Raw genomic sequence first — 16,243 nt, 5'->3', positions numbered from 1 at the left:
ACCAGGTTTAAAAAAACATATTTACGGCAGATGACATGTCCCCTTTAAAGGGTACACCTGTCATTTGCGCTACACTAGGGCACACTTTATGTGCCCCAGGTACATGATCTGTGTATGGACTGTGAATTCTGGATCTTCTGACCCAAACTACATTTTTATGGGGCTGCTGAGTTTGTATTCGGAGACCTGTGTCCAGCCTGGAACCCATAAAGCCGAAACGCGTGGAGCTGCATTGGTATGGTGCCATTGAGACTAGCGACACACGGATTGCTGCAGACGATCAGCAGCTCAGTTTTTGCAGATGAAACATGTCTGTTCTGATACATTGTAACAAACTCTCAGAAGAGCGCTTCCTGTTTGCGGATGAATTTATCTAGACTAGATACAATTGTAGCAAACTCTCAGCTGTGAGAAGTATCGGATCAAGATGGTTTTCGTCTTTAACAGCAGTCGGAGGTCTTGAAAATGTTGAGACACTAAAAGGCAGAGTATATGAGAAAGTTTCCGTCAGGTCAGTGGCTGCCGTGTGTTTCTGTACTGGAGGGGTTAAGTGCAGGAGGAGTGTACCTGAGTGACACGTGACACAAGACGGGGTTTGTCCCCTCCCAGTTCAAAGAGACGCTTCTCCAGGTAGCAAGGTCAGAAACAGAAGCCCCTTCATCCTCCGGCCGTCCCACCTGTTGGCCCCCTCCATCCCTCCCATTCAGTCTGACCACCACTGTGGACACTTCCCAGTGCCGCCGGTCGATGCGATGCTGGTGCGAGACGGACAGGCACATATCCCGGTGAGGATGGCGCTACAGGTGAGTCACCCAGGAAGGGGCACCTGCGAGGTTTCGTGTTCGCAGCTGTTGCCGGTGCCGTGTCGTTGCGTGTACACAGCACCAGACGTGTGTGCAGAGGTTTTCCATTATCTAAACATGTGACGTCGTGCGTATATAGTCGGTGGCCATTATGTATTACACGCACCGATGTAGCAGAGCCGAACGTGTCATTGTTTTAACATAACGCTGCACGATTCCCACAGTCCAGTGTGAAATCACATAACCGGCTCTTCTACATCTGCAGTTTATTGTGGCGCACGTGTAAAGATTTGGGGGGTTTCTCATACCACACAATCACTTACGTCAGGAGTCTGGGAAAGCTGGGTGATCCATAATGGCAGCCATATTGGTTGCCACACAACTTTCATAGAAAAAATTAACTAAAAACTATTTTTCGTCAGTGTTTTCTTTTATATTATGCAGGCTACTGTCCCCGGTTATCAGTCATGGCCGTGCTGCCAAGGTTATGGTTACACTGTGACTGCTCCTGTGCAGGAGCCCTATACTGGGGGGTGCTGTTATTGGGGGTATGTGGTGGTCACCATTGGAGGGTGCACTGTGGCTCCTACGGTAGTTGGGGGGGCCTTGAGATTGTCACTATTGTGGGAGGTCCTCTGTCTATTACTTTTGGGGTGTTATTGTTGTGGTAGCATTAGTGGTTGCTTTTCTGGTGGTGTGAAGGGGCACTGTGGCAGTTACATTTGTAGGGAGAGTATAGCGATCTCTTTTTTTGGGGGGTACTATGGCGTTTACTGTTCTGGAGGGGGCGCTGTGGTGGTCACTTGTGGAGGGGGTCGCTATAGCGGTCACGGTTGTGGAGGAGGGCGCGGTGGGGGGCGCTGTGGCGGACACGGTTGTGGAGGCGGGCGCTGTAGCGGTCACTGTTGAGGGGTTTCTGTGACTGTCACTGTTATGGAGGGGGCGCTGTGGCGGTCACTGTTGTGGAGTGGGGGTGCTGTCGCGGTCACTGTTGTGGAGGGGCACTGGTGTGGAAGGGGGCGCTGTGGCGGTCACTGGTGTGGAGGGGGGCGCTGTGGCGGTCACTGGTGTGGAGGGGGGCGCTGTGGCGGTCACTGGTGTGGAGGGGGCAATGTGGCGGTCACTAGTGTGGAGGGGGGCGCTGTGGCGGACACTTGTGGAGGGGGTCACTGTGGTGGTCACATGTGGAGGGGGTCGCTATAGCGGTCACGGTTGTGGAGGGGGGCACGGTGGGGGGCGCTGTGGCGGTCACGGTTGTGGAGGCGGGCGCTGTAGCGGTCACTGTTGTGGAGGGGTTGCTGTGGCGGTCACTGTTATGGAGGGGGCGCTGTGGCGGTCACTGTTGTGGAGGGAGTGCTGTCGCGGTCACTGTTGTGGAGGGGCGCTGGTGTGGAAGGGGGCGCTGTGGCGGTCACTGGTGTGGAAGGGGGAGCTGTGGCGGTCACTGGTGTGGAGGGGGCACTGTGGCGGTCACTGGTGTGGAAGGGGGTGCTGTGGCGGTCACTGGTGTGGAAGGGGGCGCTGTGGCGGTCACTGGTGTGGAGGGGGGCGCTGTGGCGGTCACTGGTGTGGAGGGGGGCGCTGTGGCGGTCACTGGTGTGGAGGGGGGCGCTGTGGCGGTCACTGGTGTGGAGGGGGTGCTGTGGCGGTCACTGTTGTGGAGGGGGGCGCTGTGGCGGTCACTGGTGTGGAGGGGGGCGCTGTGGCGGTCACTGGTGTGGAGGGGGGCGCTGTGGCGGTCACTGGTGTGGAGGGGCGTGCTGTTGTGAGTGCGCTGTGACTGTTAGTCTCATGTAGATTACTTTGGGGGAGCGTCCTTTATTGCTGAGGGTCTGGACTTCATACATATCTAGAATTTCTCAATAATGGTGCAGTATGAGCTGCTGACAGGTGAAGGATTGACCTCATCCTGTTGATCGTTACCCCGAGACCCTCTTCTTGTGCTTAGGGGGAACCATCGCACAGCAGCATCCATATTACTGTTCCCGCTGCCCTGCAGGAAGCCGCACGGGGAAGAGGATCTGGTTGCACTGAGATTAAATGTCTTGTAGGTGTCTCCTCCTGCGACTGTGCAGAGATCACAGTGGATTTACCTCTCGGTGCAAAGATCAATGGCTTCTCCCAGTCTATAACTACCGTCATATACATGGATGTGGTTATACAGTGTCCTGTCGGGATGTGCCGCCATCTCGCCCATCCCTGCAACCTCCTTTTAATCATTGCAATGCCTAGTGTTAAATTAAGTGGGAAAATACACCTGGTCAACCGCATTAATGGCTGCTGAGACCCCACCTGTCTCCCGACCAAAGACTTTTATTTTTTTTTTTAATAAAGTAAAACTCCACATTTTATCTCCATTTTAATTTTTAGGTCCAAAATTCTGCAAATTAAATTGATATGTAAATATATATATATATATATATATATATATTTAGCATTTCAATCTCAGTTTTACTAATCCAGAGCGCCGAATCTCCTGCATAACTATAGAAGTAAATAACAAAATTCTTGCTACCAGCGGCCACCGCTAGGGGGAGCTTACAACTCATATGTAACTCAATAGGAAATTGGTCTTGGGTGAGCTCCCTCTAGTGGTGGCTGCAGGCAGAAATAATTTTATTATTTAACTATCTGCCCACAGCCACCACTAGAGGGAACTCATCGAAGACCCATCTTTAGTAGGCTCCCCCTAGTGGTGGCTGCAGGTATCAAGAAAGTTATCATTTACTTCTATAGCTATGAAGGGGATTTGGAGCTGTGTATCAGAAAAACGTAGCTCCAAATTAAAGGTGCTTTTTTATTTTAAGTTTAACTTATTGTATTATTATTTTAGATCTTATTTTACAAGTAGAGGTATGTGCATTGATTTTCGATGTCCATCCCTGTCTGAGGCCTTGTGTAGTGGACGGGGAGATAATGAACTTTGCTCTGAGAAAGTTTACGCTGACTAAGAACATGGTAGAGCAGTGAGAGCCTCATCCTTCCTAGCGCTTTGTCATTTCTGCTGAGTGAGGACGGAGACGTCTCGCTCCTTGGGGAGCCATTTACAACCCTCCGCCACAAAACACTTTAACAATAAACCCGACTCTGTTAATCCTGTTACCTATAAAGACTCGACACGGGTAATAAAGAAGACGCCTTGTGCCGGACTGGCATGGATTAACCCCTTCATAAGATGGCTTTACTCTCCGGTAAGGTAGGGAGCGTTGATTAGAAGAGGGTCCGGTCCGGTGTGTCGTCCGCCTACCCTGGCACTTGTATTGACTTATATCGTCTTTGTCTCCCGATAGGTTACGGAGGTGACGGACAGCGCCTATGTGGGGTCGGAGAGCGCCTACAGTGAGTGCGAGACCTTTACGGATGAAGATACTGGGGGGTTAGCTGCACAGGAAGACCCTGAGGCTGAAGGAGATGGGGCAGGGTCTCGGGGACGCGCACCAGCAACGTAAGAGGAATTTTTTTTTTTAAACTTTTACTTCCATAGTCATTCAGTTAATTCATATAAAATGATATATAGAATATTTTTTCCATCCTGAATGCAGTAATTGAGCATTGCTAGAATAAGGGAGAAATAAGTTACTTCTTTCTAATTTTGCTCATCTTGATAATGAGAGAAGGCAGCAGAAACTTTTTTAAGCTCCCATAGAAGTGAATGGAGTGAGGCCATGTGCAGACCCCAGCTGCACAAGATGGGGGTCTTCCTGCACTGCACCATGATACCGTAACGGGCCCCGATCTCTCATGTACGTCTCCATATCTCTGTTTCAGACCCGAAGGATTGGAGCTGTCCTTATGTGATATCTCGGGGGTCACGGTCACTGGGCAGGAGGAGCAGTTTGAGGATTTTGGAGAAGGAGCAGAGCCGGACTTGTTCAACAGCCACTGTGAAGACGAGCAGGAGAGCTTCACCCAGACGACAAACACCTCCCATCGTCTCACCTCCAGGTGAGGTTATAGCACCGTCCTCAGCAGACGGAAAATGTGCCGGGACCTGCCGAAGCTCGTCTCCTACTGTCAGGACAGAAGTAAATATCTAAGAGCTGGAGGGTATATAGAGGGGCTTGTCCCACCCCCGCTCTGGTGGAATAGTGAGTGCAGCTCTGGAGTATGATATAGGATGTAACTCCTGATCAGTATGTAAACAGTGACTGCACCAGCAGAATAGTGAGTGCAGCTCTGGGGTATAATACAGGATGTAACTCAGGATCAGTAATGTAATGTGTGTACGCAGTGACTGCACCAGCAGAATAGTGAGTGCAGCTCTGGAGTATAATACAGGATGTAACTCAGGATCAGTAATGTAATGTATGTACACAGTGACTGCACCAGCAGAATAATGAGTGCAGCTCTGGGGTATAATACAGGATGTAACTCAGGATCAGTAATGTAATGTATGTACACAGTGACTGCACCAGCAGAATAGTGAGTACAGCTCTGGGGTATAATACAGGATGTAACTCAGGATCAGTAATGTAATGTATGTATGCAGTGACTGCACCAGCAGAATAGTGAGTGCAGCTCTGGAGTATAATACAGGATGTAACTCAGGATCAGTAATGTAATGTATGTACACAGTGACTGCACCAGCAGAATAGTGAGTGCAGCTCTGGAGTATAATACAGGATGTAACTCAGGATCAGTAATGCAATGTATGTACACAGTGACTGCACCAGCAGAATAGTGAGTGCAGCTCTGGAGTATAATACAGGATGTAACTCAGGATCAGTAATGTATGTACACAGTGACTGCACCAGCAGAATAGTGAGTGCAGCTCTGGAGTATAATGCAGGATGTAACTCAGGATCAATACAGGATAACGTCTGTATTTGGAGTATTCGTTATGATTTATATAACTTTTAAATCCCCCCCCAGTGGTGCACCTGTGTCAGAGCGCCAGCTTTTGGCACCACCGCATTGCTCAGGCCTGGGCGGGCTGTACTGCAGCCAGTGCCACAAACATATCAACCGCCTGGAAGATCTGTCCTCCCGTCTCCGATACCTTGAGATGGACAGGTGACATTGCATGCCCATTACCTACAAAGGAACGGGGGGCGTCACACTGGTGGAGACTCTTACACAAGGACATATGAAATACCCTTTTCTTGCTTCTTAAATCCACTACCATGAACCAGTCCAAGAAAAGGTCCGATTCCAGGTGCTTGTAGCCTGGATGGGTGCGATTGCAGGTCTCCGTTGGCTGTACATTTGCAGTTCCCTGGTGGAGCTGGGTGGCAGACAATATGTACAGCCCATGTTGAGGGTGATAATCCGTATAGTGGTCATCACTCAGCTTTATTAGATGGAGAGTCAACGAGTCGTCTTGGAAAGGGTCTCCATGGCGCCTCCTCCTGTTAATTTCTGACCGGACTCGCCACTTGCATGCCGAAAGCTTCATCACCTGTAGTCCCTGCAATGTAGAGGCGCTTTTCCCAGCTATGATGTGTTTTAGGCCAGTCCTCCATAATGGAGGTGTGGGGGGTGGGCATGCTTCCCTCTTGTTATTTCCTGGGGCAGGAAACAGGGGGTCACCCCAGCTCATCTTCCTCCGAGTCCATTAACCCTTCTCCGGCTGCAGCCATCTGCAGTATCAGCATTTTCCCTTCCACCTGTCACTCACCATTTCCTTTGCAGCGGCTTTAACCCTTCGTACATCGGACCCTCCTGCTCCAGGCTTTGCATGCTCTTGGCATTTGACTTTTTTTATTTTATGCTTCCATGTGTGAAGTGTTATCACAGGGTTTCCCCCACTTTTACTTTTTTGCTTCCTTTCCGGTGTTTGTTTTCCCACTCTCACTCTCTTTTGTTTGCTCCGCAGCCCAGACAAGAGGACCACGAGCAGAAAGGAGGCACGGTGAGTGAGACAGCGATGGCGATGCTGCATGCCGGATCGGTACGGTACCGGGGAATATATGGGGGTGTTGTAGAGAGAGAGAGGAACTCATTATGAGGGGTGTGATGGATGCCCCCTGGCACTTATGGTTGTGACACACAGGAATCTGCCCTGATAAGAGAGCCGGAATATTTTACAACTCTGCGACTGGTCGTAGATAAGGAAGTAAGAGCAGGATGTACGTTATCGCCATATGTATAGTAATCCATGTCTTCTGTCTCCAGGAGGCTTCATCACAGTGGGTTCCTGGATGACCCAGGGGAGCAGCCGCTCACAAACATGGCTTGCGACGACACCGATCTCACAGACAAGGTACTACAACCATTTCAAAGATTTAATGCCTTCCTGACATCTGCAATATATAGTACTGCACGTGTGTGGTGTGGGGTCAAGAGATAAACCCTCACTATACACGGTGGGTGCCGGCTGTGTTACGCAGCCAGAACCTGCTTCTACCAGCAGCGACTGACGCTCACTCTGATCGCTGCTGTTTAACCACATAAATACTGCTTTCAGTCTTTTACATCAAGGCGTCAATATTGCAGGGGGCCTACTGAAGGTCCCCCCGGTGTCTTTGTACTCCTCTGAAACACAGCCCATGACGAGGCGGCATAGGAGATCCTTAATTTCACTATATTTTGCAATACTGAAGTAGCGCAGTATATAGTACAATATACTGCACTAAAAGTTTTTTTTAAAAAGTTTAGAAGACTATTCTACTAGAAACAATTAAGAAAACTTAAAAAAAGAAAAACAAAACACAAAAAGAAACATTTTTTGAATTGCCTCCTTTTTTTTCAATACATATCCAAAAATCCGATCCATCAATGTATGTAATATGTACATTTATTTAATCCAGGTAGTAAATGCCAAAAGACTTAAAAAAAAAAAAAAAAAAAAATAATAATAATTTATAACTCCAGAATTGCTGTTTTTTGTGGTAGTTGGTAGTTTCATGAAATCATGAAAACATCAGTTCACAACAACGGAAAGTAAAAAAAGTTACGGGTCTCAAAGAATGGCGACACAAAGTGTAAAGTTTTTTTTTTTAGCTAATTAAAAAAAACTATATATTTTGGTATTTAAGGTCAGTACGCTTAAATTGTATTGACCTGGAGAATTAAGTTGCCTGGTCATTTTTTATTTTTACTACTTACGAACGCCGTAAAAGAAGAAATAAAATATATATTATATAGCATACCTCTATGTACCCTCAGGAATGGGGTTTCTATCCATGAGATAACCTTTAAGGGTATTTATTGCTCGAGCACATTGAAGTGTAATACATTTATACAACATTTACATAAAATGGGGCCAGAGGTTTTTTTTTTTTTTCTTCCACCATGACTACTGGGAATGCTATTTTCCTGTGCCTCATGCTTCAGATTTTTTTTTGTTAGGCTTTATTTCCATTTTTAGAGCTGCCTTCACTCTTTTCATCCCGTTACCTTTTGTAACCTACAGGTTCTGTACCTGGAACAGCGGGTGAGTGAACTCGAGAGAGATGCTGCCATGACAGGGGAACAGCAAAACCGCCTTCGGCAGGAGAACCTGCAGCTGTTACATAGGTGAGCCGATCCTTCAAGTCCCTATAGGAGCCTTGGCCTTCAGCAATCATCCGTCTCCATTTTTGACCCTCTATCTCCTCTCTCTTGACCCTCTTCTTACGAGTAGAGCCCACGCACTGGAGGAGCAGCTGAAAGACCAGGAATTGCAATCCGATGAAGTGCAGAGCGAGGAGACTCGGAAACACAGAGATGAGCTGCGGAAGATGGAGCGTGACCGAGGATTTCACTTGAGCAGTTTAAAGGCCAGGTAAAAAAAGAACAAAGGGAAACAAAAAATGGGCCCCGAAAATGGGCAGGATGGTCCATGGAGACCTGTATCAGCGAGGGGAGTACGCTTGATACTCCCCTCATTAGTCCCTCAATGCTCCTGTTCCCCTCTGGTCTCTACTATTTGGTACCATTTTTGATGAACGCTTGCTCAGAGAGTTTTTGGCAGATTGGACAGGGTAAGTGTCAGATGGGGAGCATTGGGGAATAATTTGGCAAATTTCTCTTCTTTTGTTAAACCACTTTGAGGCCTGTAATAAAATATTTTTTCCTGCTGGAGACGACCCCTTTAACCCAATTTCCTTGTTTTTTCAATATTGCATTTTTCCCTCCTCGTCTTCCAACCAACATAACTTCCTTATTGCTCTGCCCTTATTGCTGTACACGTCTTTGTTTTGTTTTTTTGCTGATGAGTTGTAGTTTTCATTAGCGCCGTCCTTTTTACCCTACATTTTGCTGCAAAAATGGGCGGGGGGGACCTCCGAAGTGGTATGAATTGAGGACCAAAAGTGCAGTTTTTTGTTTTTTTTTGGGGGGGGGAATCTTCAGGTCATTTTAATTACAACGGTGCCAAACTTGCACGGATGTTTTTTTTTAAGTTTGTAAAGAAAAGTTCATAAGTTTTTGAAAAACAAAATGATTTGTGTCGCCATTTTTTGAGGCCCGTAATGTTTTTATTTTTCTGTTAATAAAGCTGTGTGAGGATTTTTTTGGTGTCGCGAGTTGGCGGTTTTATTGGTAACAATATGGGGATACATACAACGTCTTGATTTCTACATGTTACATTTTTGGATGTTTGTCCCGTCATGGAGGGTCAGTGGCTGCCTGAGCAGGCGAGCACTGGCAACCGGTCCATTTAAATGCCGCTGTCCGAGACTGACAGCGGTATGTAAACGGTTAACAGTAGCCATCGGAGCCCAGCTCTGAATACCGCCATTTGACACAGATGCCGGCTGCGTAATTTAGCTGCCATCTATCACTTGTGAAGGGAGCTCCGCTCCTGAGCCCTTTCCACATACGGCGATCCCTGCAATGATGTACTCCTTTTGAGTGAAGAGGTTAAAGGGGACCTGTTAATTGCCATCAATATGCATTTTTTTCCCCTGGTGTAAATGTCGCTTTTCTCCTGAATCTGACTTTGTTTTTCTTTTATTCCTGCGCCTCTCCATTCCTGAGATATGGCCTCTCTTCACTATATATGTTGATTGCCAAAAGGGTGTGGTCATCATGAAAACACCCATAGATAGGAATCAGGGAGTACGCCCACCTGGCTAAAAGTCCAGTCTGATATACAGGGAAGATGGGGCCATATCTCAGGAACGGAGAGGCGCAGAAAGAAGAGGAAAACAACGCCGGATTCAGGAGAACAGCGGCATTTACATGGAGTAATAAAAAAAAGTAGTTCCTCTAAGTATTGCATCTTCTGATACATTATTACGAACCCTCAGATGTGACAACGTAAAGATTGGTTTAAGTGTAGACAAAGGGTCTGCTATTTGGATGCTTGTAATTCAGAGACATTTTAAAATTGGGATACTCATCTAATCTTGGCCAAATCTTCATTTTTGTCGCCCTCTGAAGTATAAAGAACTTATTAATTTTTTTTTTATTCTGCAGAGTTCAGGAACTGGAGAACGAGAACGTGGAGCTGCAATCTCAGCTGCCCAGCGCAAAGGCCACAACACAGAGACTGGAAGAGGTGAGCCGCATGTACGGCCATGTGCACACAAAGGATTTTTTTTTTTAAGATCATCTAAAAAAAAAAGTTTTTCAGCAGATCTCATTTCAAGAAGTACTCTTGTTTTTTTGGGGAGGTCTTGGAGGAGTTTATTGTTTCTTAAATCTGTTTTGGAAAAGTTTTTTTTTCCACCAGGTAGTTTTCAAAACCTCTTCAGGGGCAAAAAAAACCAACCCTGAAAACACTCCTAACAGCAACCCCGCTCCCCACCACATTTTTATATAGAGAGTGGACAATCCCTTTAGGACTCCTTTTTTTTTTTTTGTCCGTAGGAGAAACATAAACTGTTGGATGATGTAGAAGAACTGCAGCGTCAGCTTAAAGACCACCAGGAGCAGAACAAGAAACTGGAAGGGAAGCTGAGCAAGGAGAAGCACAAACAACAGACGGAGAAAGAGCGCTGCCAAGAGGTGAGAGTGACCGTGCCACCGCGTCAGTGTCCTTGACTGATCCCAGCCTGAATTTTCTTTTTATGCCGCCTACAGCGTTTTGCTTACTTTATGAAATGTAGAGTGAAATAAGAAAGATGTAAAAAGAATAAATTTATAGGCCAGTTTTCCCCTGTTCGGTCCGGCAATAGTGTACGGATTACAGCGGCGACACACCTCATTTAATGCCGCTAATTTCCAGGTTAAATAAAAAGGCTAAAAAATGTGATGATAAAGTGATAAATCAAATTAGTGCAGGTCAGTGCCCTCTATGGTGACCAATTTTTTGCCATAATAATAATAATACATTTTATTTCTATAGCGCCGACGTATTCCTCAGCACTTTACATTTCAGAGGGGATTTGTACAGACAATAGACATCGCCATATCGAAGTGAAAGTATGGCAATGTTCACTATATCACGACTTATCTTCTTGTAATGGCAGGTAATAGAGGAGCTCCGGAGGGAGCTGGAACAAACGCAGCTGTTGCGCCTCGAAATGGAACAGCGAATGGGAGTGGGGAATAGTGCCGCCCTTCAGGAGTACAACAGCCGCACCAAGGAGGCCGAGTTGGAGCAGGAAGTCCGGAGGCTTAAACAGGTACTGCTAGCGCATCATCTGATCTGCACCTGTCTGCATGTAAATACACTTATCCTGTAGGTAGGTAGCGCTAGTGATGACACTGGAGCATGAGAGGCTTGTAATAGTCACACATTTTGCGCAGCACATAGCTGCGCAAAAATTCAGTGACTCATGCAGTTTTTACTCTCCCGTGCTCTGCACTGCCGCCACCTTGGACATGGCATACACGTGTTTCTTATGTGCCCTCTCTGATCCCGTACAGTAGTCTGTCACATAGGTTTTTATCTTCTGCCACCTACAGCAACATATCCTCCTGTGTACTTTTACATCATTGGCTGGTTTCCAGCAGAGATCAACAGTCCTGCACTCTGCTCCGCTCTGCCTGCACAATGGAGTACTATGGAGCTGACACAAGCAGGGATAAGCTGTTTGACACCGTCTGGTGACTGATCAGTGATACAAAAATACAAGTGGTACGCTGTGGATGCATAATCCTCTGCCATGTGCGTCAGTAGAGCTGCATTTTCAGTTTTGCATCATTTATCTGTCCACAGCAAGCAACAAGCACAGCTCGGCTCTATGGGAATAACCCTTTAATGTCGTAAAGAATACATGAATCTTTCCATTTTTAGGAGCAGCGGCTTCTCAAGGAACAGAATGAAGAGCTCAACGGCCAGATCATTAACCTCAGCATCCAGGGAGCCAAGAACCTGTTCTCCACCACCTTCTCTGACTCGCTGGCTGCTGAAATCAGCAGCGTTTCTAGAGATGAGGTACGGAAAAGACACGTAACACTAAGTGTAAAATTCAAGTGATAACCGGCTTCTCACCGTCATACCTTTCTCTGCAGCTGATGGAGGCTATTCAGAAGCAGGAGGAAATCAACCTTCGATTACAGGACTACATTGACCGAATCATCGTGGCAATTATGGAGACCAACCCAGCCATATTGGAAGTGAAGTAAGTGTGTTTATAGAGAAGATGGTGTCTAGGGTGGGCTGCCTCTGTTACTTAAACAGTGCCCATGAAACATTATCATAGCGTACCAATGGGTTGCAAGGCTGTCGGGGATCTCAAGAAGACCCCTAGATCTGCCATGTGTTTGCATACTAGGCAAAAAAAAAATATTGCTCCAGTTTGTCTAAAAAAAATAAAAAATAAAGCAAGTTTATAAATTGTCTTAGTTAAAGGCTACTGCCGTTTGGTTTACACAGTTCCTATGCAGACCGGGGACGGCTTTTATGCTATGTTTGACCAAATACAGTATTACTAAGAACTCTGTATGATTTGAATGCACTTTTGCTTTTTACTTATTTAATTACAGCAGGGTTTTTTTCATTTTGATTTTTCCTTTTTTTCATTTTGTCTTTTGTAGGTTTTGTATGCTTTTTGGCCATGTGGACATGCAATCATATGCTGCATGTATACCAACAATTGTCAAAATTTTAATAACTTATGCCAAGTTCGGGGGCTCTCCCATTTTCTCCCATAGAAAAGGGCAACTACAACATCCATATAGCGTGGTGGACTAAAAGGTGGCCCGCATACAGACTTCTTGACTTTACATATTTTTTTCTCTTTTCCAGGATACATTAACCCTGCAAGTCGGTTCAGAAGAAAATGTAGCTCTGCCCATGATCCAGAGAGCAGAGGAGGCAGATATGACCTTAACCACCGAGCCACTCGGACCGCTCCGCTCTGGTGTGTGAACCTTCCGGGCTTCCATGGAGATAGCTGTTGTGCGTCAGCAACTCATCTTGTCTTACACTTGTGTCTGAAAGTATGCACAAAGAGACTCGAGGACAAAGCCAGGGAACATCATGCACAAAGAGACTCAAGGACTAAGCTGGGGAACATCACGGCTGAACCTATTGTAGACCCTCCCCTTGCACCACTGAGGAGTCTCTTTCACCTTGAAGACCCTGCTCACTGCTTAAATGTCACCTTAAGTGATTAATACCAGAATGTATAGCTGTCCACTATTGTGGGCCTGGTCTATGGAATATCTACCAACGTGGATCCTTGGACCACGGACTTAACGAGTGAATGTGTATATAGTGCTGCGTCAATGCACAAATGTATATAGGTCAGCGTATAGGTGGGTCTGTGTGTAAAACCGGCACGGTGGGGGGGGGGATCAGACAGTAATAACGCTCATCATTTTACGGGTTTTTCATTCATTTATAAAGGGATCTTGGTGTCGTGGTATCACTCCTGGAAAGAAGTTTTCAGCTCCCAGGTCTCTACCTCAGCTTGCACTCCCAGCACTGGGACTGCATTCTGGGATTATGACCTGCTATATTTTAATAAACCCCAAGCAAAACTTACGTATTATTTGCTCACAATCCACGTCATTGTGACAGGTACACGTGTGTAAGACGTGCACCAGATCACGCAGGACCTGTGAACCCCCCCTTTAAATATTCGACTTCATGGTGCTGCATCTGACTCCTGACCACGGAGAGGGTGACAATGACTCATGGGGCTTCTCTCGCTTTCTCCTCTCCCCTTTTTTATATGCAGACAAATCACATTTTTAGACACTTTTGAAGAAAGTTTCTATATGTGTATGTAAATTGTTAGATAAAAAAAATTCTATATATATATTGAGCTGTAAATATACAGGTATATGGAACTAATGGGGTCCTCCGGGATGCCACGCATTCCTGTCCAGTCACTGGATTTGACCATGTTGTGGCCAAGGGCAATAGCAATATAATCCCCGTGGTGATGACGTGGTGAAACTGGCGGAGTCCTACAATGCTGCGGGACGGCAGCCTTCTCCTTGAAGACGGGGAACATGCTACTGGTATAAAGTTTTAAGATATTCCTCTAGGGCTGACAACTCTGGTGGAAAAGGGGTGTCAGTAATTGTAAGGAATCCTCCGGTATTTTAGTGGTTTTGTCCTCTTATTTTATTTTTTTTTTCCTTTTGGTGAAAACTTGCTGGGATTTATAATTTTATCACGTTTCAAGTAAAGAGAATACATGTAAGGATGAGGGGTCCCCAGAGCATTCATCTTAAAGGGGCCCTCTTCCTGGTGCTAGTTCACCCCCACAGCACTTTACACCCCCATACTGGCACAAGACGTATTGCATTTATTTATTGTTGCTCATTTCCCCGCCGCCCACCCCACCCCACCATTGGTTGCATTTTGCTTATTTTACCTATGGAGAAATACTCCCAATACAAAGCCAAACCCCTTCCTTGGGCATCATGGCCACATCCGTTATTTAAAAAAAATACATTATTTCAATCCTCATTACCGGATTTCTAACAATTGACCAAGATAGCAGAGTTGGTGACACAGAGGAAATGACGAACACTGATTTAAACTCCTGGTTCCACGTCTCGGTGCCATCACTTAGTTTCAGGCCTCCGTGATGTCACTGGGTTGTAGGGCTCGGTGACATCAAAGGATTGCAATTTTGGATAACATCACTGGGTTGGAAGGCTCAGTGACATCACTGGGTTGGAAGGCTCGGTGACATCACTGGGTTGGAAGGCTCGGTGACATCACTGGGTTGGAAGGCTCGGTGACATCACTGGGTCGGAAGGCTCGGTGACATCACTGGGTCGGAAGGCTCGGTGACATCACTGGGTCGGAAGGCTCGGTGACATCACTGGGTCGGAAGGCTCGGAGACATCACTGGGTCGGAAGGCTCGGTGACATCACTGGGTCGGAAGGCTCGGTGACATCACTGGGTCGGAAGGCTCGGTGACATCACTGGGTCGGAAGGCTCGGTGACATCACTGGGTCGGAAGGCTCGGAGACATCACTGGGTCGGAAGGCTCGGTGACATCACTGGGTCGGAAGGCTCGGTGACATCATTGGGTCGGAAGGCTCGGTGACATCACTGGGTCGGAAGGCTCGGTGACATCACTGGGTCGGAAGGCTCGGAGACATCACTGGGTCGGAAGGCTCAGTGAAATCACTGGGTCGGAAGGCTCGGTGGCATCACTGGGTCGTAAGGCTAGGTGACATCACTGGGTCGGAAGGCTCGGTGACATCACTGGGTTGAAAGCTCGGTGACATCACTTGATTTCACAACTGAAATCACAGGATTTCACTTCTTGCTGACATCACAGGGTTCCAGAGCCCGGTGACCTCACTGGATTTAAAATTTTGATAACATAGCTGTGTTCCACATCTCGGTGACATCACAGGGTTCCACTGCACGGTGACGTCATAGAGTTTCACATCTCCTTGAAATCGCCAGGTCTCGCTGCTCGGTGACATCACTGGATTTAAAGTTTTGATAACATAACTGGGTTCTAGGGCTCAGTGACATCACTTGGTTTCACGACTGTGACCTCACAGGATTTCAAATTTTGATAACATAACTGGGTACCACGGCTCGGTGACATCACTGAGATCCACGGCTCGGTGACATGACTGGTTTCATGCAGATGGGCTGATGACAGTCGTATGCTGCACTATGTAGCTGACCAGACAGAGGGCGCTTTGGAGCATGAACGTACACTACATGTAAAAAGAATCATTTGTTTTAATTTAATTATTCTGAGATAATTTGCTTTATCTTTGTGTATTTTCAGAAATTTCTGGTGAGGAATAAATTCCGTTTGATTGCAGTAAATTCTTTGTCTGCTTCATTTGTGACACGTCGGTGGAGATAAGCAACACAGCCGAGTTTTTTACTTTAAAAAACAAAAAAACACGGAGATAAGTGGCCACCAATGTCTGGTGCCATTTATCTTCAAGAAACAGCCCCTTCTTCTGGAAACAGCGCCCCTCTTGCCCATGGGCTCTGTCTATTATTGCAGTTCAGTCAAGGGAAATTCTCCTATGAAGGGTTTCCTAAAATAAGTTATTTAGGATTACACAGCCATAACTTTTTCAAAAAACAGCCACACCTGTCCATGGTTATTTTGAGCCCCAGTGACTAGATCAGAGGTGTGATGCCACACACATCCTGTAGACATGCGTGGCGCTGTTTTTGCAA

At 46.6% G+C, this 16,243-nt stretch overlaps 1 protein-coding gene across 2 annotated transcripts in view; it reads left to right on the top strand.

The window, feature by feature from the left end:
• The window catches only part of LOC141073029 (uncharacterized), a 56,383-nt gene extending 40,506 nt beyond the window's left edge, over positions 1–15,877 (top strand). The window contains exons 4-16 of one of the 2 annotated variants that reach the window (XM_073560318.1): positions 4,094–4,248; positions 4,572–4,748; positions 5,676–5,816; positions 6,619–6,654; positions 6,918–7,005; positions 8,158–8,261; positions 8,368–8,508; positions 10,146–10,227; positions 10,539–10,676; positions 11,141–11,296; positions 11,911–12,051; positions 12,129–12,238; positions 12,865–15,877. In XM_073560318.1, the coding sequence (XP_073416419.1) occupies positions 4,094–4,248; positions 4,572–4,748; positions 5,676–5,816; positions 6,619–6,654; positions 6,918–7,005; positions 8,158–8,261; positions 8,368–8,508; positions 10,146–10,227; positions 10,539–10,676; positions 11,141–11,296; positions 11,911–12,051; positions 12,129–12,238; positions 12,865–12,874 (1,479 nt within the window). In that variant the 3' untranslated portion in view covers positions 12,875–15,877. The remainder of the gene's footprint in view (positions 1–4,093; positions 4,249–4,571; positions 4,749–5,675; positions 5,817–6,618; positions 6,655–6,917; positions 7,006–8,157; positions 8,262–8,367; positions 8,509–10,145; positions 10,228–10,538; positions 10,677–11,140; positions 11,297–11,910; positions 12,052–12,128; positions 12,239–12,864) is intronic. The other variant, XM_073560319.1, reaches the window with a different exon arrangement.
• Positions 15,878–16,243: the final 366 nt, after the last annotated feature.

The sequence above is a fragment of the Dendrobates tinctorius genome, unplaced genomic scaffold (assembly GCF_039654945.1).
Source record: "Dendrobates tinctorius isolate UK_male_01 unplaced genomic scaffold, ASM3965494v1 ptg000295l, whole genome shotgun sequence".
NCBI lineage: Eukaryota > Metazoa > Chordata > Amphibia > Anura > Dendrobatidae > Dendrobates > Dendrobates tinctorius.
This window is presented reverse-complemented; position numbering and strand designations above follow the sequence as displayed.